At 56.9% G+C, this 26255-nt stretch overlaps 1 protein-coding gene across 1 annotated transcript; it reads left to right on the top strand.

The window, feature by feature from the left end:
• RIPK4 (receptor interacting serine/threonine kinase 4) lies at positions 1-25735 on the top strand. The gene is made up of 8 exons (XM_025863483.2): positions 1-210; positions 9728-10019; positions 14893-15041; positions 16626-16675; positions 18893-19051; positions 19777-19880; positions 21186-21447; positions 23248-25735. The coding sequence occupies exons 1-8, from the start codon at positions 29-31 to the stop codon at positions 24405-24407; spliced, it is 2358 nt and encodes a 785-aa protein (XP_025719268.1). The 5' UTR covers positions 1-28; the 3' UTR covers positions 24408-25735.
• Positions 25736-26255: the final 520 nt, after the last annotated feature.

The raw sequence follows: 26255 nt of genomic DNA, 5'->3' as shown, positions 1-26255 counted from the left end.
GGCGCGGGGTGGCGGCGAGACGCGCGCGATGGAGGGCGAGAGCGGGAGCCCGTGGGCCCTGGGTCTGCTGCGCACCTTCGACGCGGGCGAGTTCGCGGGCTGGGAGAAGGTCGGCTCGGGCGGCTTCGGGCAGGTGTACAAGGTGCGCCATGTCCACTGGAAGACGTGGCTCGCCATCAAGTGCTCGCCCAGCCTGCACGTCGACGACAGGTCAGCCGCCCGGGCGGGGGCGCTGGGGCGGGCGACGCGGCCGGGACCCAGGTGCCTGGATTCCGGGGGTTCTCCTCTCCACCTGCGTCGCCTCCGGAGCACTCGGAGGGAAAACCAAGCGCCCGGAGAGGCTGTGAGCTCCCGGCGGTGTCCGCGCCGCTTGCCGGGCCCGAGGGACGCGGAGGCCAGGGTGGCGAGCTACCACCGGTCTCATTGCGCACGCCGGGTCCCCGGCTGCGGCTCCTCCAGGGGACTTCGAGGGGCCGCGTTTGGTGGAAACGTTGTGAGGCGCCCAGTGGTGTTACCTGGCTTCGCGTGAAGCCTCGGATTTTCTGGGCTTTGGGCCCGCGCCCCTCGGAGGCGCGTCCGGCCCGCCGGGGACCCGCCTGGGCGCTGCGGTCTGCGCCCGGCTTAGAAAAATTGCCGTGTGGGGATCTGGGCTTTGTGAGTTAGTTAGACTCCGTTCGACTTACTTAGTAATTTACGTTGGAGCACAAATTGGTCTAAGACGGTAATTATTTCGGTCGGAAGTATTGGTTTAGCTTGGCCAGGCTTCGGCTTCCTCGGCGCCACGGGGCTCGGGCTTGGCCCTGGGGTCCGGCGGGCGGCCCAGGGGGTCGTGTTCCGCCCAGCGCCTCCTCGCCACACACTCTAGTTTTAGCTGACTTTATTTCGACACACAGCCTCTGGGGAGGGGTCTTTACATTGACCTGCTTTGTGGTCAAGCCAGAGCGCCCTCCCTCCTGCACCGCCACCCCCCCCCCCCCCCCCCACTCAGCTCCAGTCCAAAAGCCAACACAGAACCTGCCTGTCCCGGCCTAACAGGGGTGCTCAAGTTAATGACGATTGGAAAGGACGCAAAGCCACCCCAGTTAAACTCAGTCGCTGGATTGTGATCTGCGCATCATTTTGGGGGTGGAGGTGGGAGAGGGGGGCGTCGAGAAGCAGCTCTTTTTTTTTTTTTTTTTTGATTCCACCTTTTACATTTGCGTTTGAGGAGTTTATAGGTAAGCTTCGGTTGAGCACATTTAAATGGTCATTTGGTGAAAGTTTGCATTCTACATGGAAGTTGTGTTGTATTCTGTGTGGAGATCTCCCTTACAGAGTCAGTCCCGGACACACAGACTAAAGAAAGCATCTCCTTTTAAACCCCACATAGCCTCTGCTGTCTCAAACACCTGGTTTTTAATCCTTGGCTTACGGAGTGTTGGTGCCTCCAAACCGGTGGGATGGTGGCGATGCCCTTCTCAGGGGTGTCTGAGTCCCCAGGCCTAGGATGGAAGGGTTGCTGTGCTTCTGCTGCGGCATGCAGTAGCAAATCGGCCCCGTGTGCTTGCCGCCTCGTATTTTCATCCCGGACTGAGAGATGACACAGTACAGCTCTTGGAGGCTCCTTGCCGTAAGCCTCAAACCCAGCGTTTCGTGGAAAGCTCAGTAGAGTGGGGACAAGTGTCATAAAAATAGCACCAACAAAGGTGAGGTGCTGTGCAAGCCCCCCCCCCCAAGCTGCTGCAGATCCTGGGAACTTCTCTGGCCGGAAGGGGCGCTGTGGTTATTTTGATAAAATCCAAACCGCTTTGAATACCAGCTAGTGGTTAGATCCCGAAAGGCAAGACCCTGGCCCTAGCGGCCTCTTTGGGCTCTTGGGGACGTGTGTGGGATGGAGTCTTCTGGTCAAAGTGAGCTTTATTCATCAGCAACGTTTTTCACACCACTTTCTTGTGTTGGAAGAGCAAACAAAGTAGGCAAGCTCGTCCCTGGGCTGTCGCATCAGCCTGCATCCGCAGACTCTGTGATTTCCAGCCACCAGGCCCTTGTTTCTTGGGTGGCCCAGATAGAGGTAGGGTTTCTCCACTCGGAGGCGGATCACTGAGGATATTGCATAGCCTGGGTGAAAAGTGTTTTGTCCTTTAACTGGAAGCCTTTCCTGCCCTGCCCAAACCAGGCAGGTGGTGGCATGTCCTGGGCGGCCAGGCCGAGGTCAGCATCGCCCAACAGGAAGAGATTCACCTCTTGCACTTTGCGGGCCCGGTAGGGCAGGCTGGAGTTCTGCATTTGCAGCAGTGGCTGATTGCTCTGCTCTTGGTGATGCCGGCTCCCCTCGGTTAATGACTGATGTATTCAGCTCGAGGTTCTGGTAGGAATGTGTTGGCACCTCTGGTTGCACTGCAGGCCTGCAGAGTTCCGTCTAGACCTCGAAATGGTGGTTTTGCTACCTGTCCTGCCAAATTTTGGCAGGTCGACCTCGGTGCTCTTTTGACGAGCTGCCTCCCGTCCCCACCCCGCTATTTGCAAGATGTTCCCTGAAGTGGGGAATAGGATTTTCGTGGGGTTCTGGGAGCAGCCCCCACCCCTGCCGCGGCCCTGGCCCCAGCCTTTGTGCCCCCTCTTTGGCCAGATCCCCAGGACCCGCCCCAGGCCCCTCGGAGCGGCAGGCCGCCTCAGGCCTGTGAGCATGTGCAGGGGAGGTCAGGGACTGCACCCTCGAGGGTCCCCGGGGGCAGGGGCCAGGGAAGCACCTTTGCCAAAGGAGCTTCCAAGGGGATCTTCAGGGATTTCACACGTGGTACCCTATTGATCTGTGTTTCCCACTCCCTATGGGCATGTCTGGTGGCTTTGGGGAGACGTGTGACCTCCCTGGCGAGCCCTGATGAGAGGGTCATGAGGGCCAGGGTGGAGTCTAGGGATGGGCATGTTACCATTTCAGCAAGCACAGTGACCCCAAAGGCCCCATTCCTCCAGCCCCCGCCCCTCCCTTGGGCTAAGACAAAGCCCTGAATAACAGAGCGCCTGGCCCCGTCAGCTACGCCATCGGCATGGCTAGTCCGGACGAGCCCGAGCAAACCCCAGGTTTGCAGCTACAGAGCTGACAATCTGACAAGCCCGTTTCTTGTCAGTTTTAAAAATAGCAGTGTGGGAACCCTCAGAGGCTCCCTGGGAGCATTCTTGGGTGGGTGCGAGGTGAGAAGGCCTAGCCCAGAGGCACCAGCTAACCCATGATTAAACCACCCATTTTCCCAGCTGCCTTTCCCAAAGCTGGTTCCCGGGTCCCCCCTCTCAGGAGCTCTTTGTTCCTGGCCCCCTTTCACCACACCCGACCCTTTCTCTCCTCCTGCAGTGTACTGCTCCCCACCACCACCACTTCATCTTATTCTTTCCGCTTTTCCACGGCAAATGCCTCCTGAGAGGGAAGCCTTGGTGTCCCTCACCATCGGCCTGTCTTTGGAATTTCTGACTGAGCGCGAGGCGAGCCCGTGGCTTCTTAGAAAGTATCTTTAAGAGATGGTCTGTCTAATGATATTTCTGCTATTTTCCGCTGCCACGATGCTCCCCCTGGGAGGGAGAGAATACCCTTTGGCCAGCCCTAAGTGAGCAACAAATTGAATTAACGTAAGTGCTATTGAAAAAGAATATTGGACAAATTGAACCCCACCTTGGTCCTGTTAATGCTCAGAGATTTTCCATCTGGGACCAAGAGAGGAGGTCCTGGGGTGGGAGGGGAGGTGCTCTGTCCATTCCTCCTGGGAAACAGAATTTAAAAAGCCTTCCCCAAATGCTGAAGAAAAGGAGCCCCTTTTGAAACAACCCCAGGAGAGAAATGTGACGCCCGTCCTGCCGAACTGTGCCTGATTTTAGATACTCTGTCCACGCATCACAGTTTTTAGGGTGCTTTAACTAAGACGGATGTCAGTGGATTCGGGTGGCCTCAAGCCTGACTCCTAACAGCGAAGAAAGGGATTTGATGGTGCAGACCGTGACCCGTGAGCCATGGCTTACGTAGGTGGAGGCTGGAGTTCCCTGCACTGGGGGCCTCCAGGAGCTCTGGATCTGTAGTTTCTTCTCTGTTGTCTACCTAAACCAGAAACACAGCTTGGAGGGAAAGTATATTTACACTAAATAATTGCTGTTGACAACAAAACAATTGGTCGTTTCTTTCTGTGCGAGGAGCACTCTCAAGTCCTGTCTGGTGGCTCCCTGAGAGGGCTCATTCCAAGCTCATTGAATTGCAGATGCCGCCCAGGTTGTCCGCCTGGGCTGGGGGGTAGCTCCCCTAAGCCCATGGCTCCTGCTGGGGCGTAGGTGGGGGGTGGGGTCCCTGGAGCAATTAAAGAAAAGCTGAGAGGTTGGGGTCATTTGGATTTGGGCTGGGTGCTTACTAGATAATGAACAGGTCGCAAAATTTTCGTGCCAGCCCTTCTGAACCAAACCAATGCTAGCGCTTAGGGGGCCCTGGTCAACCCCACTCCCCAGACCTGTGTGAGGCGTCTCCTCTCTGTGGTTTGAACCACAGAGGTTTGAACCTCCCTGAGGAGGTTTGTCCTGCAACCCCCTTCCTTCTTCCCAGGGAGGTGTGGTGATGGGTAGGGTCCTCTCTGCTTGAAGGCATTCTGGTGGAGTCGTCCGAAGACCATTTTCCAGGCTAGCTGGTTTTCCTGGATGAAATGTCCTTACATGTGTGGTCAGTTGCGCAAAGCCTGCCTGGCATTCTTCCGGAGAGGGCATGGGGCTCTTAGAACACTCAAGCTGTGATCGGCATTTGGGAGCAGACCAGCACTGGGGGCCCTTTCTGAGTTTTTGAACTAAGGTACATGGGGTGGGGTCTCTGTTGGGTGGAAAGGGCCTGGGGATGGCGGGGGGAGCCGCGCACCTGCTGAACTCAGCTGGTGGGGAAGCAGGGGTGAGTGATGTGCTGCCAGCTGGCTGTTAAGTCACTAATGAGCTCAACAATCAGAAGTCACCCTGGTTTTTTAGGTATTACGCCCTTTGGGCAAATGGAAGAAAACACTTTATTTGCAGAGCAGCTCAGAGCTTCCAGTTAATGAGAAATTCCACCTTGATGTAATTGACTTTGTTCTCAGAATCCCTACTGGTTATCATTCAGGCTTGGGTGGAGGGCTCATCTCTGGTGTCTCACTCGGGAAGATGACCCTCCCTCGTCACTGTCCAGCCGGTAACACCCGAGCCATCAGCTCCCCCAACCTGTGGGCCAGGAGGGGAGCCTCGCGCCACTTTCCTGCTGCAGGTGGGTCTCTGTACATCCCCGGGGCGGGGGGGTGGTGGTGGTGGTGGTGGAGGGCAGGACACAGGCCCATGCTACAGGGTTGCGGTGCCCCATAGACACACACCAGGAGGGGAGGGCGGCAAGCCAGCCACTCTAAAAGAAAATAAAAGGAATAGGAACAGACAAGTTCTAACACTGATTCTTAACCAGCTAGGAAACAGAAGTGGCTGCTGGTTATTACATCCACTTGGCAGCTTGGGGTGGGTGCTGTTAGAAGTGGTAGTTAGTGCAAGTAGTGAGTGTTAGAAGGGGTAGTTGTCCTGGTTTAGTGTAGATAACTAGGCCCAGGGGTATCATTTCTCTCTCTTTCAGTGACCAGCGATTTCACGGTGCTTGATGCTGGCACCCAGCCGCTCCCTCACTTAGATGCCTGCAGAGCCAGGGCACGGGGCTAGGGTCCGCCTCTGTGTGGGCGGGGCTGGCTGACTTGCTGCCCCCCCCCCCACCCACCATGCGCCAGAACCTGTGACTTCAGAGTTTCCACTGGAGGGAGGGAGCGGCTCTGCAGCCCCGCGCGGGGACCCCCCCACAGGCAGCATTGCACTTTTGTGGGCATTTGGCTTTCCACTAATTGGCCATTTAACCAGAGCGCTAAGAAAGCAAGCCATGCTAAACTCAGTTTTGTTTTATAGTAATGGCATCTTCATTCCTGATACGTGTTTCGCTGGTTCCTAAGGCCACTGGGATTCTTTGCTCCTTGAGTGTGTTCAAAACCAAATTCTCCACCTTCTCTAGGGTGCTCCCCCTAGCATCGATGAGGAGCCACCCACTGACTTCCAGGAGAGATCCAGGGCATCCTTGCTAACTCTCTTCTCCATACCCATCAATCATCCAGTCTCATTGGTTCTCCTTCAAAACAGGCCCCGTGTCTGCCCCGTTCTCTCTCTCTCAGGCAGAGCTTGGGTGCTACTGTCTTTGACGAACAGGGTAACCCAGGGTTCCTCCTTGCCAGCCGGCACTCCTCCCTGGGCAATGTTTTCTAGGTGTATGGGATGCCTGGCAGCACGTAGTGTCAGAGAGGAGGTCAGTCAGAAATGGGCTCATTTGGTTGGTATAGTGTTGGACTCTCCCTCAGGCTAGCACATGAGAGCAGGTGCAGCTGTGGGGAGGGTGGGCAGGAGCAGGTGCATCCAGGCTCTGGAAGAGCCCCTGCGGCGGGTTCTGGGCTGCTTGTGCCAGAGCCTGCATTTTGGGGGAGTCTCTGAGGCCACCCCAGCCTGCTGCATGCATGGCAATGTGCAGATGCTGGACCTGCTCGGTCCCCAACTGCAGTAGGGTGCGTCTGGCGTGTGGTTCTGGACCTTTCCTTTAGGGGTTTATTAGAAAGCTTGTTCCCCAGCACACACCTGGGACCCACTCTCCAGGAAAAACAGATTAACTTTTTTTTTATTGGATAAATGTGACATTGTGTAAATTTAAGGTGATTCCTGTGTAACGTTGATACCTTTCTATAATGCAATATGGCTGCCCTTGGAACAACATTTGTCATATTACATACTTACTGTGTGGAATAAACTATGTTTATTCAACTGTATGTGGCTATTTTCACACTCGTGACAAGTTTGTACCCTTAAACGCCGTCAGTCTTATGCCCCCACCCTCTTTCCCCTGGTCACCCCCATTTTATTCTTTTTTAGATTCCACCTCTAAGTGATGATACAGTACTTTCTCCATCTGGCTTACTTCGCTGAACGTAAGGTGCTCGAGGTCCATCTCTGTTGTTGCAAATGCCAGGATATCCTTCTTTCTCATGGCTGAGTAATTGTCCATTGTGCGTGAACCACACCTTTTTTTGATGGGCATTTGGGTTGTTTCCATATCTTGGCTCCTGTGAATAATGCTGTGATAAACGTGGGCGTGCAGATCTCTGTGGAAGTCTTGTTTTCATCGCCCTTGGGCATCTTCCCAGACGCAGAAGCACTGCACCGTGTGACAGTTCTACCTGAACTGTTTTGAGGCACATTCATTTTGTTTTCCACAGGGGTTGAATCCATTTACATTCCCACCAAGAGTGTTTAAGGACTTCTCCACATCCTCACCAGCACCTGTTTCACTTGTGTTCTTGATGCTAGTGGTTCTGGCTGGGGGGAGGTGATAGCTCATTGTGGTTTTAAGTTGCATTTCCCTGATGGTTAGCGATATTCAGTATCTTTTCATGGGCCTGTTGGTCATTATGATGTCCTCTTTGGGCAAACGTCTGTTTAGTTCCTCTGCCCATTTTTAAATCAGATTTTTGTCTTTAATTAAGTTGTGTTTATTTGTTGCCTATTTCAGATATTAATCTCTTATCCATATATGTGGTTTGCAAAATTTTTCTCCCATTGTGTTTGTGTTTTGGTATCATGTCCAAAAGATCATTGCCAGGACGGATATTAATGAGCTTCTTCCAATGTTTTCTCCTAATTGTATTGTGGCAGATCTTATTTTTAGGATTTTGATCCATGTTGAGTTAATTTTTGTGAGTGGTGTGAAATAGGGGTACAACATCATTATTCTGCATGTGTTTTTCCAGTTTTCTGAGCACCCTGTGTCAAGATTATCTTGTCCTTATTGGGTGTTCGTGGCTCCCTTATTAAGTATTAGTTGACCATAGAAACAGAGTAAAGTTAAAATAAGTGCTGGGAGTACTTACGTGGGCAATTCCAGACTATAGTGGTTTATTTTAAATCTGGCCGAGATGGACTTAGCTTGGTCTATCCTGGGGGTTCCCAGACTTGGCACTGTTCTCATTAGGGCTGGATAATTCTTTGCCTTGGGAGCTCTCTTATGCATTGTGGGATATCGAGCAGCATCTCTGGCCTCTACCCACTGGATACCAGCGGCAGCCCTGAGCGGTGACGCCCACAGCGGCCCAGACCTTGCTCAGTCCCTGGGGGCAAAGCTGCCCGTACGTGAGCGTCGCTGATCGACACTCAGGGATCCTCTCCCCAAGGCACCCGTGTACAGCTTCTTGGCAGATGCTCACATGAGACCCCCGACCGCAGCGGTTGGATGTGTGGGCCGAGGGCCTGAGATCCTCCTGCAGCACCCGGTGCCCATGTGGGAGCAGGGCCTGGGCGTCTTCGTCTCAGCCAGCTTTCTGGGTGCGTCCGACCTTGTCCCGTTCTGACAACCACTGATCTAGATGGCACATGATCAAGCCCCGTCCTCCTGTGATTCAGCCCTTTTTCCTGCATGCACTCTGGGACTTTTGCCCCATAACACTAACACAGACCAGGATACAGGGACTCCAGCCTGTGAGTCCCCGGCCGCACCAGACTGGGGGTCCCCCGACCTTAGACTGGGGGCTGGCACACTCTGTGGAGGGCTCGGGAGCAAACGTTTGGAGTTTTGCAGCCCATCGACTCCGTGCCACATCCGCTGGTCTCCGCCTCGAGCGGGAAAACAGGCACAGCCATGTGGTGTGAACGGGTGGGACTGTCTTCCCATCAGAACCGAGGGCAGGCTGTGCACAGTGCTTGGGGGTCTCTGAAAAGGTTGGACATAGAACTGCCCCATGAGCCAGCCATCCTGTCCAAAGGGTTGAAAACAGGGACGCGAACAGGTATTTGTACACCAGCGTGTCCAGACGTACAGCTTCATTCGTCTGATGACTGGGTACATAAAGCGTGACGTGGTCCTACAACGGAATATTATTCAGCCGCGAGAAGGAATGAGGTTTGGACACACGCTACAACACGGCTGAACCGTGAACACATCATGCTGAGATGCTGAGTGAAAGAAGGCGAGACACCGTGTACTGCGCTTCTGTGAGATGCGTAGACAAGTTCGTACAGGCAGGAGGTAGCCCGGGGTGAGCGGGGCCGGGAGGCCGGGCCTCCTGCTGAATGGACCCAGAGCTCTTGTTGGGCCGATGAACAAGGTGTGGGCGTAGAGCGTGGGATGGTTGCACAGCCCTGTGAGTGTACGTGATGCCTTCGAATTGTACACTTACGCATGGTTAAAATAAAAACCCTGTTACGTATATTTTACTGCAACTAAAACAACGGTTTTAGAAAAAGGTGGCTTCCCGGGCTGACATGCCACTGACATAAGTGTGGGGCTGGATTCAGGGACACCTGGGCCAGATGGAGTGTTGGCTTCACAAAGGAGGTGACTAGGGGTCTTCGGACGGTGCTTTGTCTCACGGGAACTTCCCTTCCTTCGTCCCAGGAGAAGGGATTGCCAGCATCAGCCGCCTCACTCGGTGACCCCAGCGTGCAGTGGCTCAGTGCTCTCCTGGGTTTTCAGATGAAATTAGCATTTCCTCTTCTTCATGCACAATCACCCACAGAGCACAGAAGCGTCTGGATAGCCATAGGACTGTTGACCTGGGGAGGCCCCGAATGGGATCATGCGACGTGTGTGTGGGTCATTTTCTCCACCTGTGGAGCTGGTGGCCTCTGCGCCGTGGTGCTATGTGTCAGTGCCTGGGCGAGGACCACACACATCTCACGTCTTCCAAAACTTTTTCAGGGAGCGAGGGGAGCTTCTGGAAGAAGCCAAGAAGATGGAGCTGGCCAAGTTCCGCTACATCCTGCCTGTGTACGGCATATGCCAGGAGCCCGCGGGCCTGGTCATGGAGTACATGGAGACGGGCTCGCTGGAGAAGCTGCTGGCCTCCGAGCCACTGCCGTGGGATCTGCGCTTCCGCGTCATCCACGAGACGGCCGTGGGCATGAACTTCCTGCACTGCATGGCCCCGCCTCTCCTCCACTTGGACCTCAAGCCCGCTAACATCTTGCTGGACGCCCACTACCACGTCAAGGTAGGACTCGCCCGGCACCGTGTGCGGGGCCCAGGCAGCCGGGGTGGTACGGGGTGGAGACGGCATGGTGCTTGGGGGAAGGCACTCGAAGCAAAGGCCTCCGTCAGTGTAAGGACTCCAGCAACTCCCAGTCTTGTCGTGGTCACCGTAAGCCCCACAGAGTGCGTGGCTGGGAAATGGACCCTTACGCACCCACTAGATCCTGGAGCAGGAGTCTAAATTCTGTGCACTCTGGAAAAAAGAGCTTACGGGGTTGCAGATTCGAGTCTTACCGGATGTCTCTTGAAATCCGGTTAGGAGTCAGACCGTGGGTGGACTGTCTCCGTGGGACCGCGGGCTCTGTGGTGACGGCTGCAGCCCCTTCGGTGGTCTCAGGGATGGTGGTGGTGGGAGATGCGAGTGCTCCAAAATGGAGCCTCCACGGAAAGAGGCTCCGTAGGGGGCTCATTCTGTCCACATCGTGTGAGGTCTCTGAGGTCTGGTTTTGTTCTTGTTTTTGGATAGGGTTTATAAACCACAGAAAAGCATGAGGGATAATAGAGCTAAAAACCGGGTACCAGCCACCTGGAATCACAGTTAATAACGTTGTCGGGTTCATATTTCTTTGAATATGCCTCTCCTTTGGAGTGCCTTTGTGTCCCGGGTCCTGTGGTAGACACCAGGGCGGGACACATGTCATGGGTTTTCTCCCTGTGGTGACACACGCCTGCTTGGGAGGCCCGGGGCCGTGTGCTGGCCTATGGGATGCACTTGCCGCCGCGCTTTCCCTGCACCTGGTCCGAAAGTGAATGAGAAGGATCCCAGAGCAGTGGCCTGAATCCCTTCCTCTTCCCTGTGGGAACCGTTCAGGGAAGGGACTCACCTGTTCAGACGCTCAGCTCTTCCTGGCTGGTCACACGGCACTTGGAGGGTCCCCTCCTTTGCTGGCCCGAGGGCCAGGAGGGACCGGAGTTCAGTCTGGCCCTGCCCCTGGGCTCTGTCTGGAAGGAGGGGTGGGACCGGGTGGCATGCACCTGCCGGCAGCTCCCCGGGCCCCAACTTTGGCGCAGGCCTGGCCAACCTGAGGCCGACGGGGAGACCACTTTCCACTGCGAACTTTCCCTTGAGTGGATGTCGCCCAGAAATCAGATTGTAGCGGGCAGATGAAAATGCTCTCCTGCTAACAAACGGTCTGGTGTGAACGGGTGCCACGGGGGTTCCCAGGCTTTGCTGGAGCCCTGTTTCCCTCTGGCTGGCGTGCTGGCTTCCCGTGTGGACCTTCTGCCCCCACTGACATTACAGGGTTATTTCAAGGAGTGTGCGGTCCTCTGGGCACCCAGCGAGGCATGCAGCTTTTGAGCTCGGGCTTGAATACACACAAGACTAAGGAGCGGTGGCAGACCATGTGGTGTGCCAGAGGTCCCGCCCCCGACAGGGTACCCTGGGTGGTGGCCTGCTTCCTGCTAAGCTGCGGCTCAGGGGGTTACACCAGAGGCCAGGGTTGCCCAGCTATCGGTCATCCATCTGCGGTGACAGGGTTCTATGCCGTGTGGGCGATGCGCACAGACCCAGCGTGCGGCACAGGGGTGTCACATGAGGGTGGAACAGGTATGGGGCCGCAGGTGCCCCACAGGCCACCTGCGGGGTGGGGGGAGGAGTTATTCACAGAACTCCAGCTGGGGGTCCAGGTGCCATGGGGCGGGGGTGCTGGGTCTTCAGAGAGGATCAGGCTTTGCTGCTGGCAGGAGGTGGGGGCACAGGCAGAAAGGTCATGGAAAATTCTAGGCTCCTTAGTGGGAGGGAAAGCAGGAGGCTAAGTTAGATTAGGGGAGGGGGTGCTGACAGCTCAGTGCCTGGCCCGCAGATGTGCTTACTGAGGGCGGTGCTGTTGGTGCCACTGGTGTTGGTGGCCAGATGGTCATTTTTTGCTCCCCGGGGATGCTGACCTTCGTCCAGGGAGCGTCTCCAGTGCCGGGTCCACAGTAGGCACCTGATACTTGCTGTTCCCTGCGTGACGCGCTGGGGGCTTGCTTTCCTGGTAGGTCATCCTGCTTTGGCTCTGAGCTTCCTCCATTTGAACACTTTTTTCTCCCTCTCCTCGTGTGCACGCTGGCTTGGCAGCCTGGCGCTGATGGCTGTTTTAGTAAACGGGTGAAGTTTCTGGAAGAACCCAGTGCCAGTGGGTCCCAAGGAGCCTGGGGCGACAAGTGGGGCAGAAGCCAGGCGGGAGCAGGTGGAAGCCAGGGCCCCATCTCCTCTGGTGGGAAGCGCAGTGACCCTGGAGCTTCCCCAGCACCCTGAAAGGCCTCCAGGGAGGAGGGCCTGCTCTTCTGTGACCACCGCTCAGCCCCCAACACACAGATGACATGTTTCCATCACACATTTCCTGACTCTGAGAAATACGGCGCGGAGGGCAGTGTTTGAGCTGCCACGTTGCCTGGAAGCTCCGTATTGATCAATCGGCCCCCGGATTTCGGGGCAGTTTGCAGTCTGCGATTATCTGGAGCGATAAGACTTGAATCCGGAATCTTGAAATGAGATCATAAGTTGTCAGCCTCCGCCATCCCCTTTGGGCCCCTCAAGACTGCCTTTCTGAACCCAGTAAGGATGATTGGAGCTCAAGCAACCACCTGCTTTGCAAAGGGCATTAAAGAGACTTAATATTAAATTAATACTTGATGTTAGTATTAACTAAATGAAATACCAAGGGAGCAAGCCCATTTCAAGTTGAAAACGAAATAGCTTAGTTTATTGTTGTATTTTTTTTTTTTTTAAATAGGCTCCACACCCAACGTAGGGCTTGAACTCATGACCGAGATCAAGAGTCACGTGCTGCACCCACTCAGCCAGCCAGGCGCCCCCTGAAATGGTTTAGTTTAAAATAAAATCTCAGGCTCCTTCAGGTCCAGTTTACCCAGACCAGACCACATCCAGAGGGACCCTGAGGGTCCTGTTCTCCTGTGGTCCGACAGGCCTTTCTCTCTAAGCCAGCACAGCCCCGACCAGGCCCTTCCTTGGTCTCGTCCAGCTGGGCCCGGAAGGTGAAGGGCCCATGTCCTGGGGGCACCCGTGAGCACTGAGCAGTACTGAGGCGGACGCTGAATGTGAGTGTGTTAGCGAATTATGGGGCATTTGCTGTATGCACGATAGACGCTGGGATGGCCTGGGCCCCAGTGTGAGGATCAGGGCGGACAGGCAGGCCCTGGGCAGAACAGGCGGGAAAGGGCCAGAGGAGAAACCCGGTGGGGAGGGGATGGGGCACTGAGGGTCAGCGGCCACCAGAGAATTCGGATTTCTGATTTGCATTTTGATGCCATAGCTTTTACATGGAATTTATGCTTATTTTCTTACACCAAGGGCGTTTTGAGATGGCTGGCTGTACCTGCAAACAATTTGAAAAGGCCTTGAGCCGGGTGGGGGGCACGGGGTGAGGCCCCTGTACCCCAGTCGGTCTCCACTTATGAACTTAAAACGTTGAAGCGGCTGAGAGTTTGAACTGAAACATTGGCACTTGTCCACTTGGAGAGGCGCCATGCCTGGCTCTGTCGGCCCTGAGCCGCTTTGTGGATCTGCCGGGCAAGGCGGTGGGCGGGGAGTTTCTTGACGGCCCACACGGCAGGCAGCGAGCAGCCAGGGGCCCAGGAGCGGCCAGGCTAGCCCTCCTGGCGTGGTCCCAGGCCAGCCTGACCGGCCTGGCTGCACATGGAGAGCCGGGCCCCGTCCTGCCCCCGTTCTGTCCCATCCACTCCCCACAGGTGTGGTCAGGGAGCCCTCGCGGGACCGGGTGACCGGGCGTGAATTCTCCCTGTGTTCAGCGGTGCTGACGCCAGGCTGTGGGCTCCCCTCGAGGGCACGGCGAGCCCAGAAGTCAGGCCCGACTCAGCCCCATTCCCCATCCCCCCATCCGTGTGTTTCAGGAGGGGCCTTGGAGTTCATTAGAAGGCTTCACAATAATTCATAAGCCTTGGAAGAGACTCTGAAGGGGCAGTTTTCCATGTGGGGCCCGAGTCCCTTTGTGCCAGTGAGTGTGACCTAAGCCCACACACAGCGCTTCGGCTGGCGTCCAAGGGTCCTGATTTACACAAGAGGGGGGAGATGGTGACGCCCCCCTCACTGTGGGGTCCCCCGAGCTTCCTGAGCTTTCCAGACACCTTGGTCCAAAGGAGAGGAGGAGACGGAGGTGTGGGGGGGCCTGCATAGCTGGGGTCTGGGGCTCCTTCAGGTGGGTGGGCCCCACACAAGGAGGAGAAAGTGCGCCACACCTTTTATGTGGATGCCTTGTGTTTGGGTGAAGGAGCCGGCAGGTGTCCGTTGATGACACGCCGTTCCAGGTGGAGGCATGCCCCCTCGAGGTTGCGTGGTGTGTGTTTTGTTTGCTTTAAGGGGCATCTGAAGGCATATTTCCCTTTAAAGAGCGTGCTGCCACCTGCCCGCCTCCCCAGCGGGGGCCGCGGCATAACCGGTGGCCTTAGCAGTGAGCCTCACTTGTCACGTGTCATCTGAAAACCTGAAAACTCGAAGGATGGCTTTTCTCCTTTAGGCCGATTCGGGCTGTCCCCAGTGGCAGGCGTTAAGATTGTAATCTTCTTGAGTTCTGTCTCCCAGTGAATTCCTTCCTTAAAGCATAATCTTTCCCCTGCCCGTCAAGCTCCCCCCCCCGGCCAGCACTCGGTTCTTCCGAAGCCGGCTCTGCCTTCCTGTCTTCCCCGGAGGAGCGCAAGGCTGGCCCTCCAGTGCGGGTTCCTGAACGCACCTGCCCGGCAGCGCTGGGACGGAGCCATGCCACGCTGCAGAGGGGCGGGGTTGATAAAGCCCCCAGACGGCAGCCTTCAGTGCCTCCCCCGGTCCAGCCCCAGCGGAGCTTGCTGAGCCCTGTCTCATTGCTGTGTTGCAGATTTCCGATTTTGGGCTGGCCAAGTGCAACGGGCTGTCCCACTCCCATGACCTCAGCATGGACGGCCTGTTCGGCACCATCGCCTACCTCCCTCCAGAGCGCATCCGGGAGAAGAGCCGGCTCTTCGACACCAAGCATGATGTGTACAGGTGTGTGACAGGTGTGCGTGTGGGCCCAGCCGGGGCTCTGCACCTTGATTCTTTGTGCCCCGAGTGCCGGCTTTCCTAGGGGCGGCTCGGTGTGGTGAGATACGAGGTTCAGTCCAAATGAAAGGGTTCGGGGTTTTTAGCTGGTAGGTCCAGGCTGTGCCAGGTGTGCGAGACCACCGTCCGCTGCGAAGTGCTGCCGGCCGGGTTTGGGGAACACTCATGGTTGGTGCCAGTTAGAGACAGTTATGTAACCAGACCGGTGGCTCCTGCACTGTGAAAGCTCCGGGGTTTTCATAAAGTGGGGTTTTTATGGCTTGTCTGCTGCTCTCAGTGCTCTGCGTGTCTCCATGTGTGTGGATTTGGACGCCTAAGCCGGGCCCCTCTGGCCCAGCAGCTTATGCTCCTAATGTCACTTAACCTTTGACAGAGGAGCGCAGACTCGCCGGGGCTGTCCACAAACTAGCGTCCGTGGGATTTAGGTACTCGAGAATAATCCCCACGTCATTGGAGGCGTCCTTTTCCCAATTGCAAAGGTCTTACTCACCCAGACCTGTTGAAGGAGAAGAGAGGGAGGAAGGGAGGGTGCACCTAAGCCCCTCATTGTGGCGCTTGGCTTACGCGTGGTGACTATGACCCTGAGCCCCAGAGCATGAAGCTTCGCCTTTGTGACATCGCCCGCGCCCGGAGTGCTGGCAGACCGGTTTGACAGTCACCCTTGTGTGTGCGCTGTGCTGGGCTCTGAGCTGTCCGTCCGCTGTCCCGTGGCACCGGCGGGGCGGCGGGGGGGGGGGGGGGGGGTGCTAGTCCCAGCTTGTGGAGTTTGGGGAGAATAAGATTCTGTGTTTGTTTTGGAGTTGAGAGTTTCAACTTTTGAACTTGCAGCCTTCAGTTACTTTTCCATGGAGAATTTTTGGCATCTCTCTCAATAGCCACTCTCAGCTCAGTGCAGGGTGCTGGTGCAGTGTCTGGGCTCCTGGCTTTGTTTTGTTTTTTAAAAATGTGTTAGACTGTGCTTTTTTGGGGGGGTACATTCAGAGTAATTTTATACACTATATGTATGGAGAGAGAGAGAGAGAGAGAGAGAAAGTGTATATATAATTTCTACCAACCAAGAAAGGGCCCCCGGAAGGTCAGCCGGCCCGGCTCTCGCGCTCTCTGCCCAGCCTTGTGTGACATCTCAGTGAGCAAGCTCCTCGCACCGCCCAGAGCTGGCGTCAGCGTCTTGCGCCCTGTGCCTGCCGGAAGATGGGGGGAATGAAGCAGACACAGGCCCTTCTCCCCATGAGCCGACGGTCCAGCTGCAGAGCGGCATTCCTTTCCTTTTTGCCCCCCCCGCCCCTGTGCTGTTTGAGCCGGCACGAGGCCACGTGGCAGGGTTGTGTCTGTGGGGTGGTATCTGAGCTACCACCCTGCTCCGTGGGAAGAGCGCCTGTTTACCAAGCCCATGAAAAACATCTTGGTGTCCTCTCTCTCTCTCTCCCACTCTCTCGCTTTTGAAGACTCTGGAGTGGTTTCCTTCCAGCTTGTTGCTGTGTGGGTGAGCTTCTGGCTCACAGATACTGACCTGGCCGATTTTCCTTCCAGCTTTGCCATTGTGATCTGGGGTGTGCTCACACAGAAGAAACCGTTTGCAGGTGAGTGGCCTTGTCTTCGGGGGCAGTGCATCCGTCTGTCCTGGGGCAGTGGAGGGTGTGCCGTGTGTGGTCCTGTCTCTGTTTAAGCTGTGCTTGCAGCCCGCCTTCCTGCAGGGATAGGGGGCTTGCTCTGGGCCGTGAAGCCGGCGGGACCATCCTGGGGGGAGGGGGGGCGTGGGGTTGCTGCTCCGTCCCGCCCAGCACGTCTTCACAGAGCCCCACGGCCCACACGGCAGGCCTCTCTGTACGGAGACAAGCAGTCTTGCAATATAATTCACGGACAAGAAAAGGCTGCTGTCTGAAGGGGGTCTGTTCAGTGCATTTCTTTTTTTAAATGCCAGGTGATTCTTTTGTGTGTCTGTGTGATGTAATATACGTGACATAAAACTTAATCTTTTATCCATTCGAAGTGTCTAATTCGGGGCATCAAGTGCATTTAGCCGCCCCCACTGCCTAGTCCCAGAACATTCCCACCCCCCCCGAAAGGAAACCCCCGGCCCATGCAGCAGGCCCTTCCCGTCCGCCCGCCACCGCCCCCCAGCCCCTGACGACTGCCTAGCTGCTTTCTGTCTCTCTGGATTTGCCAGCTGTGGATATTTCCAGCTGAGTCTTTTTTTTTTAATTTAAATATGGTAAAATACATATAAAATGTACCATCTTATCCGCCTTTAAGTGTGTGGTTTAGTGGTATGAGGCACATTCACCCTGCTGGGCAACCAGTCTCCAGGATGGCTGGGTGGATTTGGCACCGATGTGTCCCCAGCGGCCCCCTTCGAGGGCTGCGACGTCTCGTCCCCCTTCAGGCCACCGCTGTCCCGATGCCTGTCCTCAAAGTGCTAATACCTTGACGTGTTATAAAAACCGGGGACTTTGTACCCTCATCGTTTTCCTCTGTGGGCATACGTGGGTCACTCACGCTGTTTTACAGTTTGACCAGAAAGATCTGAAAATTCAGAGCAGAGTCCGTGTGTGTGTGCTTATTGTCTGCCTCCCTGACTCCTCCTCCTCTGTGGAGGCCGTGGTCTGAGATTGACCCACCAACACGACACCCAAGGCCAGGCGCATGACACGAACGTCAAGAGCCAAGGCCTGAGTGTTTTATTGCTTGGGACATAGGGGAGTTCAAGGTACGGGAGCAAAAGGTGTTTCTTGAAACTTTTCCATCTGTTTGGCAACAGAAAGTCTTCCAGGTGTTTACTTTACTTTCATTTTACTCAGAGGGCCTGCTAGGCTTTGGAAGTGTGTGTTATGGAAATAATGTGTAGCTGCCTAAGACAGCTATTGCACAAGATTTAACGGGAAGGCGGCATGGAGCGGCAGAGTAGGATCCTGGCAGGTGGCCGCAGGGCCTTGGGGCCGGTTGTCCACACCTGCTGACATGGGTCTGCTGCCACGGCAGAGCTCCCATGCTGTGGGCGTACTGGGAACTGCAGGGTGGGTGGGGGGCACTGGGAACAGGAAGCTTGGGGTCCAACCTGATGGACATTGTGCAGAGAAAAAATTCTGGCTCACTGAAGGTCACCTTGGGCCCCTTGGTCTGTGACCAAGGTTATGATGATAGTAATGAGTCCATCATGCTCATGAAGGTCGCAGAGGGGGACAGGTGGGGCCCCACATTATGAACTGCAGGGGAAAAGGCCCCCGTTTACGCACCCCAGACCTGAGCACGCTTTGAGGAGGCCAGGCGTCCCGGCCAGCGTCGCTGTGGCCAGCTCCTTGCACAGCGCCACCCCCCCGCCCGCCCCCTGCCACCACCCCCCCCGGGGCCTGCGCCTTGGTGTAGAAATCAGAGTTTGGGAAGGGTTCTGTATCATCACAGGGAGATTTGGGTTCACTTGGAGGCTGGACCACCTGACTTCATGATTTATAAGTGTGGCCTCCCTTTGGCACACACGGGCCACTTTGGAACATGTCTCATTAGTTTTCTTCTTTGAACCCTGCTTTCCTTGGAGTTGGATGCCCAGAAAGATCTGCCCTGTGATACAGCACCCTGGTTCCATTTGGTACATCATAGGGAGTTTCTAAAACCTGAAAAAGGGAACACAGATGTGCCCTGGAAGATCAAGGATTAGAGAGTGCTCTGTGCTTTGCCAAGGAAATGGAGTGGTCTCCCAGGTGACATTGTGGGGATGGTGCCGGTGACACACTCCCCTCCTCCTGGTGAAACGGCCTCCGGCCTCGCGGAGCTGCTCTGACTTGCGTGCTTCTCCCTTGCAGATGAGAAGAACATCCTGCACATCATGGTGAAAGTGGTCAAGGGCCACCGCCCAGAGCTGCCGCCCGTGTGCAGAGCCCGGCCGCGAGCCTGCGGGACCCTCCTGCGCCTCATGCAGCGGTGCTGGCATGGGGACCCACGCGAAAGGCCCACCTTCCAGGGTGAGTGCCCGAGGGCTCCCTGGAAGCTGCCGCTTGGCTGCTGTGCTGGTGACGCGGGAGAGAGTAGATGGGCCGGAGTGGGAGGGAGAGCAGGCCCAGGTGCACGGCCAGGCTGCCCACTGGCCCCGGGGCCCTCCAGCGCCTGGGGCTGGGGCGGGGCGGCTGACACGCGGGGGACAGTCGCAGCTTGCTGCCCAGAGCGGCCCGTGCTCGGCGCTGCGAGTTCAGATACGGCGGTGCATCTTTAGGGGACTGACGCGACCACTCCCCTGAGGCTTTCTTTGCATTTCTCTTGGGGCCTTGTGCCCCTGCAATGGGTGTGTCCTCGCGGTAGGAAAGCGATTCTGATGAAGTTAGGATTGGTCGTTACATTGAAACCACACTGGGGAGACTACAGGGGCCTCACCTGCCAGGAGCCGGCCACCCCACCGTTGTGGGCATATGTGCTGGCGGCTCCCCAGGGAGGGCTTCTTTGGGAAACTGGAACGCCCTGGGCCCTCCTTGGAGTCTGGCAGACCCTGCTAGTGGTGGCTAACAGGAGGCCCCGGAGTGGCTCGTGAGGTCCGCTGGGCCAGCGGCCTGGGAAGCCACGGTGCTGGCCAGCCCCCTGCGGTGCGGCGCCCCAGCTGCTGCCTCTTGGGTCCCTGCCGAGGTCGCATGTTTACGTAGCGAATGTGGAGGTCATCGTCCGAGTGACGTGCCCTGTTTTGTTGTCTCCCCAAAAGAAATTACTTGTGAAACCGAGGACCTGTGTGAGAAGCCCGGTGGTGATGTGAAGGAGGCGGCGCAGGATCTGGACACAAAGCAGCCCCTGGAGCCCAAGAGCCCGGTAATGGCCACCTTCTTGGCCGTCATTTCTCAGGGGCCACTCTCCTTTCTGCATGCTCCCCTGCTAGCCCAGACCGGCTGCTCGGGGCATCTGGCACGTGGAGCCCTGTCCCAGGCCAGGTGGCCTCGTGCTCGGGAGCCAGCCCCGGGGTCCCAAATGCAGGAGCAGGAGGGCAGGTCGCATGGCCGGCCTGGCGACCCTGGGTGCCCTTCCCGCCCAACTGCATCCTGTCCCCACCCCCGGTCTGTGGTTCAGAATGGACAGTGTGGGCCCACACTTGACTTTGGAGGGCCAGTGGTCGGATGCTCTTTGAGCCAGGGGAGCCGATGGCCCTCGTGGGCCCCGTCGGGGGACGGGGTCTGGGCTCTGCTGGTCTGGCTATCTCTGCTCCCCTGACTTGGAAATCTGGCCACTTTGTAACTGCCACTCAGAAATGGTTTGCTCTAGGAGAGCCACATAGTTCCATGAGGTACGATGACTAACCCCAAAGGCTAGGGCTCAGTAGGCCCCGGGGGTGGCGAGGCCGCGGCAGACTCGTAACGGGAAGCCTGACTTGTTATCTGGTATTGGGTGATGTCTCCCCGGCCGTCTGTGCAAGGCCGGAAAGTAAGTAAGCGTTCAAGGCGTGCCCACTGTCTGAACATAAAGGGGCATGTGTGTGAGGTTGGGGAGCAAAGGTGCCTGGGGGAGGCGACCTGGCCACTGATAAGGAAGAGAAAGGCACCCAGCTCGAGGGTGTGACTCTGCACTGAGCCACCAGGTCAGAGCAGACCTGCAGTTCCCAAGGAGACGGAGGACTGGGGACAAGTGGGCTTGAATCGGGGCGAGTCGGCAGCCACCCGCGGGCTTAATCCCTCACCAGAAATCTGCCTTTCTGGAAGCCCGGGAGGGACACCCTCGAAAAGGCCCTGTTGGCGCATGTGGATTGGATTGGCCCTGTTGCTGTAGCTGGGCCCGCCCCTTGCACCCGCCCCCATGCCCAGCCCCTGCCCAGCCCCTGCCCCGTGTCCTTCCTTAACCAGTGCTGGCCTGCCAGGGTGGACACGGCCCAGTGCTCAGGCTTCACAAGCTCCCAGCGCCGTCATGTCCCGCCCAGCTTGACGGGCTTCCCGTGTCTGTCCAATCCATCTTTGCTCACAGTGTGTCTGCGCCTGGTGGACTTTGGGCTCCCCGCTGCCGTGCATGTCGCGATGGGCAGAGCACCCCGTGTGGCTGCCCGGGGATCCAGTGCCCCCTCGCCCTCCGCCTGCACGGCCTGTGTCCTGGGTGGGGCTCATCCACACCACCCCCCCTCTTGGTTTGCAGAAGCCCGTGTGCACGCCTCTCAAGCGAGCATCCGCGCCGACCTTCGACAGTGACTACAGCCTCTCTGAGCTCCTGTCCCAGCTGGACTCCGGCACCTCTCAGACCCTCGACGGCCCGGAGGAGCTCAGCCGCAGCTGCTCTGAATCCAGGCTGCCGTCGACCAGCAGCGGCAAGAGGCTCTCGGGGGTGTCTTCTGTCGACTCTGCCTTCTCCTCCAGAGGATCACTGTCCTTGTCATTTGAGCGGGAGCCTTCAACGGGTGGTAAGCGAGGACCCCATATCCTGGGAAGTGACAACGCTTACTGATGGGGCTGGGGGCAGGCAGTGTGTGCAGGAGTCCGTGTGCAGCTAACAGGACCGGGCACCCGGCTTCTGGATCCAGTCCTTCATTTCTGTATCCGGGAACTAATTGGTCTGGCGTGTCAGCGCGTAGCTAGCTCACTGAGCACACGTCCAGAGAGACGTGCTGGCTGAGTGGCTCTGTGGGGTGTCACTTCAGAGTAAGGGGAACGGGCCATGCCCCCGTGGCTGTGCAGGAGGTCTTAACCTGTGCCGACTCCAGGTGTAGGGTCTGACCTCAGGTTTGCAAAACCTGGGTTCTGTCAAGTGATTCCAGCAGGTTGAATCGAACCGCACGCTCTCGAGACCTCTCTCTTGTAGAGGCCAGCCCTGTACCCCCTTTTTCTGAAACCCCTTTACTTTCTTATTTGTGAGCTCCCCATTTATTTTAGCCATGTTTTATAATGGGTGAGTTGTCCCTAGGGGTTTTAACATATTGGTCCCGTCATCTACCATCTGTTGGGATGGGGTCCTTCTCAGGTGATCTTATATTTTTATGTTAATTTTGATGGGTTTTCCTTCAGAAGGGGGTTTTCCCTGCCCCTGGCCCAAATGCTGGTCCCTGGGCACAGGGGCTGGTGCTTACTGCAGCTCCCTTCCAGCCCTCCCTCCTTCCCGCCGCCCCCACCCTGGGAGGGTAAGATGTGGTCCTGTCCTGCCCTAAGGGTGCTGCGGCCCCACAGGGCAAATAGGGATGTTCACGCTCAGGGCAGCGGTGGTATAGGGGTGGCCGAGTGCCCGAGGGCCGTGGGAAGAGGGCGGACCCCAGCAGGAGGGGAAGTTTGTTTTTCCCGGTGGATCAGGGAATTCGTCCTGGAAGGGAGGGCTTTTCCTGCATGCTGTGAGCCTCCTGGGATTTTTAGAGTGGAATATTTGGGGCAAAAGAGGGCATTCTGGGTTGAGGAAATGTCTTACAAAGACAGCTCGCTGGGCAGGGCCCAGCTGGACAGCTTGACTGGGTGATGAGACTGAACAGGAAAGAGATCCCCCATCTCTGGGGGAGAAGTACGTCGTAGAACTCTCTCTGGGTCTGACACTCTCAGAGGATCAGTTCCTGGCTCCGCTCCAAAGCCCGTGTGAACACACTAATCCAGACTGGGCGGGCTGGGTGGGCTGTATTTTCTTGAATTCCATCCTCTACCCCCCACCCCCAAGCCAGTCCCCTGGAGGGAGTTTCACGGAGGGAGGGGTTCTTTCTCCACACGAATGGGAACCCAGACACTGTAGTAGGACTAACCTTTCCATCCTGAATTAACGGTCCTTCTGAAACGGGAGAATTCAGTCCTTTGAGGATTGTTTTAGGAAACCTTCATGATGTCTCCAGGATAAGAGGACGCATTTGGAGTGTGGGGCGGGCAGCGGCCGGTGGCCTGGGAAGGGTGCCCCTGGCCTGGGGCCTGGGGGCGCCTGCCTGGCCTGTGCGTCTCTTTCCCGTTTCTCTTCTTGATGAAGGACCGTCAACAGTCACTGCCGTTTCTGAGCACACACGGCTGAGGTTTTCATCCTGATCTGATGACGACCCTACAGGACAGTAGGATGACTTTCCCTTTGCGTGAGGTCTCCCCGCTACATCTGAAACCTAATAACACGGCACAGATGGCTCTTGAGTGATTTCAGGCACATGGCGACCCGGAGGCCGCAGGGGAGGCGTGGGCCACATCGGGGCTCCAGCCAGGCCCTGGGAGCGGCCAGGGGTCTGAGCCTCACATCCCTCTCCCCACAGATCTCGGCACGACAGACATCCAGAAGAAGAAGCTCATGGATGCCATCATGAACGGCGACACCAGCAGACTGATGAAGATCCTGCAGCCCCAGGACGTCGACCTGGTGCTGGACGGGGGCGCCAGCCTGCTGCACCTGGCCGTCGAGGCCGGGCAGGAGGAGTGTGTCAAGTGGCTTCTCCTCAACAACGCCAACCCCAACCTGACCAACAGGAAGGGCTCCACGCCCCTCCACGTGGCCGTGGAGAAGAGGGTACGGGGTGTCGTGGAGCTCTTGCTGGCTCGGAAGATCAGCGTCAACGCCACGGACGAGGACCAGTGGACGGCCCTGCACTTCGCGGCCCAGAACGGGGACGAGTGCAGCACTCGGCTGCTGTTGGAGAAGAACGCCTCCATCCACGAGGTGGACTGCGAGGGCCGCACGCCCATGCACGTGGCCTGCCAGCACGGCCAGGAGAGCATCGTGCGCATCCTGCTGCGCCGAGGCGTCGACGTGAGTCTGCAGGGGAAGGATGCCTGGGTGCCGCTGCACTACGCCGCCTGGCAGGGGCATCTGCCCATCGTCAAGCTGCTGGCCAAGCAGCCCGGGGTGAGCGTGAACGCGCAGACGCTGGACGGGAGGACGCCGCTGCACCTGGCCGCCCAGCGAGGGCACTACCGCGTGGCCCGCATCCTCATCGACCTGCGCTCCGACGTCAACGTCTGCAACCTGCTGTCGCAGACGCCCCTGCACGTCGCTGCAGAGACGGGCCACACGAGCACCGCCAGGTTGCTCCTGCATCGGGGCGCCAGCAAGGAGGCGGTCACGGCGGAGGGCTGCACCGCCCTGCACCTGGCCTCCCGGAACGGGCACCTGGCCACCGTCAAGCTGCTTGTGGAGGAGAAGGCGGACGTGCTGGCCCGGGGGCCCCGCAGCCAGACGGCGCTGCACCTGGCCGCCGCTGGCGGGCACTCGGAGGTCGTGGAGGAGTTGGTCAGTGCCGATGTGCTCAACCTGTCTGACGAGCAGGGGCTCAGCGCGCTGCACCTGGCCGCCCAGGGCAGGCATGCCAAGACGGTGGAGACGCTGCTGAAACACGGGGCACTGGTCAACCTGCAGAGCCTCAAGTTCCAGGGTGGCCACGGCCCCGCTGCCACACTCCTCCGGCGAAGCAAGACCTAGCCTGCGGGGCCCCCGTGGGCTTCCTGTCCCATTGCTGTGTTCCACTGTGGGGACAGAACGATGCCATGCCGGTCGGCGCCGCTCGTCTTGTCTGTGGCCTGGCGGGACATTGACCGAGCGGGCCGGCGACAGGCAAGTGGCTGCTGACTCCGGGTTCACGTGGGGCGTCTGCTCGGGCGTGTCACCCTCTGAAGGCAGTTGGTTAGAACGCGCTCGTTCGACCCATTCACCGATCGGCACGCCCGCCGTCAGACGGACGATGGGTCGGAATCATTTCGTTGGGCTCCTTGCTCCTCGCGTGGGCCCCCGGGTGCCCGAGCCGTGACTAGGAGTGAGTGCATGCTGTCCTGAGCCGAGCCGTCTGTGATGGCCTGCAGCGCAGCAGTCTGGGGAAGCAGGTGCAGGAGGAGCTGTGTCTTTTATCTTCCCACCCAGCGGCAGGCAAAAGAGCCTGTTTCAGAAAGTTTTAGTGAAATTCTTGTTTTGTAGAATATCTTTAATAGACGAACATGCTATTAACTGTTGCTTTAAACTTGTTGAAAACGTTCACGTCCTTGGGTTGTCTGGTCCGTGAAGAATTGAGTGTAAAGTAATAAGGTCGGTTTTTAAAAGCAAGCCAACAGTCATCCGACCTGCTCTTTTACGTCCAAATTTGGCAGTCCTCGTGGGTGGCCGCCCACGTACCCTGAAGGTGCAATTTGCTCTTGTGCATTGCTGGTCGCCTGAAGTGTTCTTTGAGCTCTAGAGCGCCATTTTGGTTTCGGACTGCCATCAGTGTTATCAGCCTGATGGGCCACCTTGCTTGGTGGTTTTCTTCCAGCTCTGAAGTTGGTGAGGTGGTGGTTTGGGCGGAGTGCTACCGTCTTGGGGCCTCGCGGGTTGTCCGAGCCGCAGACGAACGCCTACACCGCGTGGGAGCCTTGGCTTTTAGGGCGTAACTCCCAGGGGCGGCTCCAGGACACAGCGGCGCACTCTTGGATGTGAAAGACTGGTTTCTAGCCCCGTTCCTTCCTTGGCTCCTGTGTCCCGCCTGGCAGCCCCCGAATGCTGTTCTTTGAGTAGGTTCGCTGCGGGACGCGGCCGTGTGCTCAGACGTGCCCCGTGGCCTGGTGTACAATACAGAGATTGATGTTAATGTACCGTGTATGTTAATATGAATCTGTGCACAGGATACTTCTTTTCTATGACAGGAAATATCCACTCTGCCTAGAACTGGCTATGTTTTAATACGCCTCGCTCTTTCACAACGTTGCGCTACGGTTGTATATAGGATGTGTGGAAGACAAATCGTTCTGTCTGATGTCAATAAAATGCACTCTTCTACTTTTTTGGTGTCGTCGAGACTACTTCTTCTTCTGAAAGAGCGTGAATAATCTGATTTCTGAAAACCAGAGATTTGAGGCAGTCATGTGGTTGGAGATGCCCTTCTAGAAGGTACTACGCTGTGTGCACTGAATTAACCTGTGATGGGAAGGGACAAAAAGGAAGGGGGAGGGTGGCCCCAGGCTTCCTGCCTCCTTAGCTAGGCCCTTCCCCATGTGTGAACCAGCAAAGATATGCTCTAACCTTAGTAGAGGAAGCTCCTCACACCAGTGTTTTGATGTCTTTTTAAGTGTTTACAGTTCTTATTTTTATTTGTTAAACTTATATTTTGAAATAGTTTCAAGTTACAGGAAAGTTATAACACATAGAACTCTGGTGTATCTGTTACCTAGAGTCCGCTGTTCATTTACATTTACCTCATTAGCCTGATCAGTCTCTTTTCTTTCTCATCCACCTGTTCACCTTCCCATGCACCTATTTCTCCATCTACCCACCCACCCACGCACCCACCGATGCATCCACCCA

The sequence above is a fragment of the Callorhinus ursinus genome, unplaced genomic scaffold (assembly GCF_003265705.2).
Source record: "Callorhinus ursinus isolate GAN/ISIS: 27379988/994484 unplaced genomic scaffold, GSC_fseal_2.0 scaffold75, whole genome shotgun sequence".
In the NCBI taxonomy this organism is placed as follows: Eukaryota; Metazoa; Chordata; class Mammalia; order Carnivora; family Otariidae; genus Callorhinus; species Callorhinus ursinus.
Note: the sequence above shows the minus strand (reverse complement) of the source record. Positions and strands in the feature narration are given on the sequence as shown.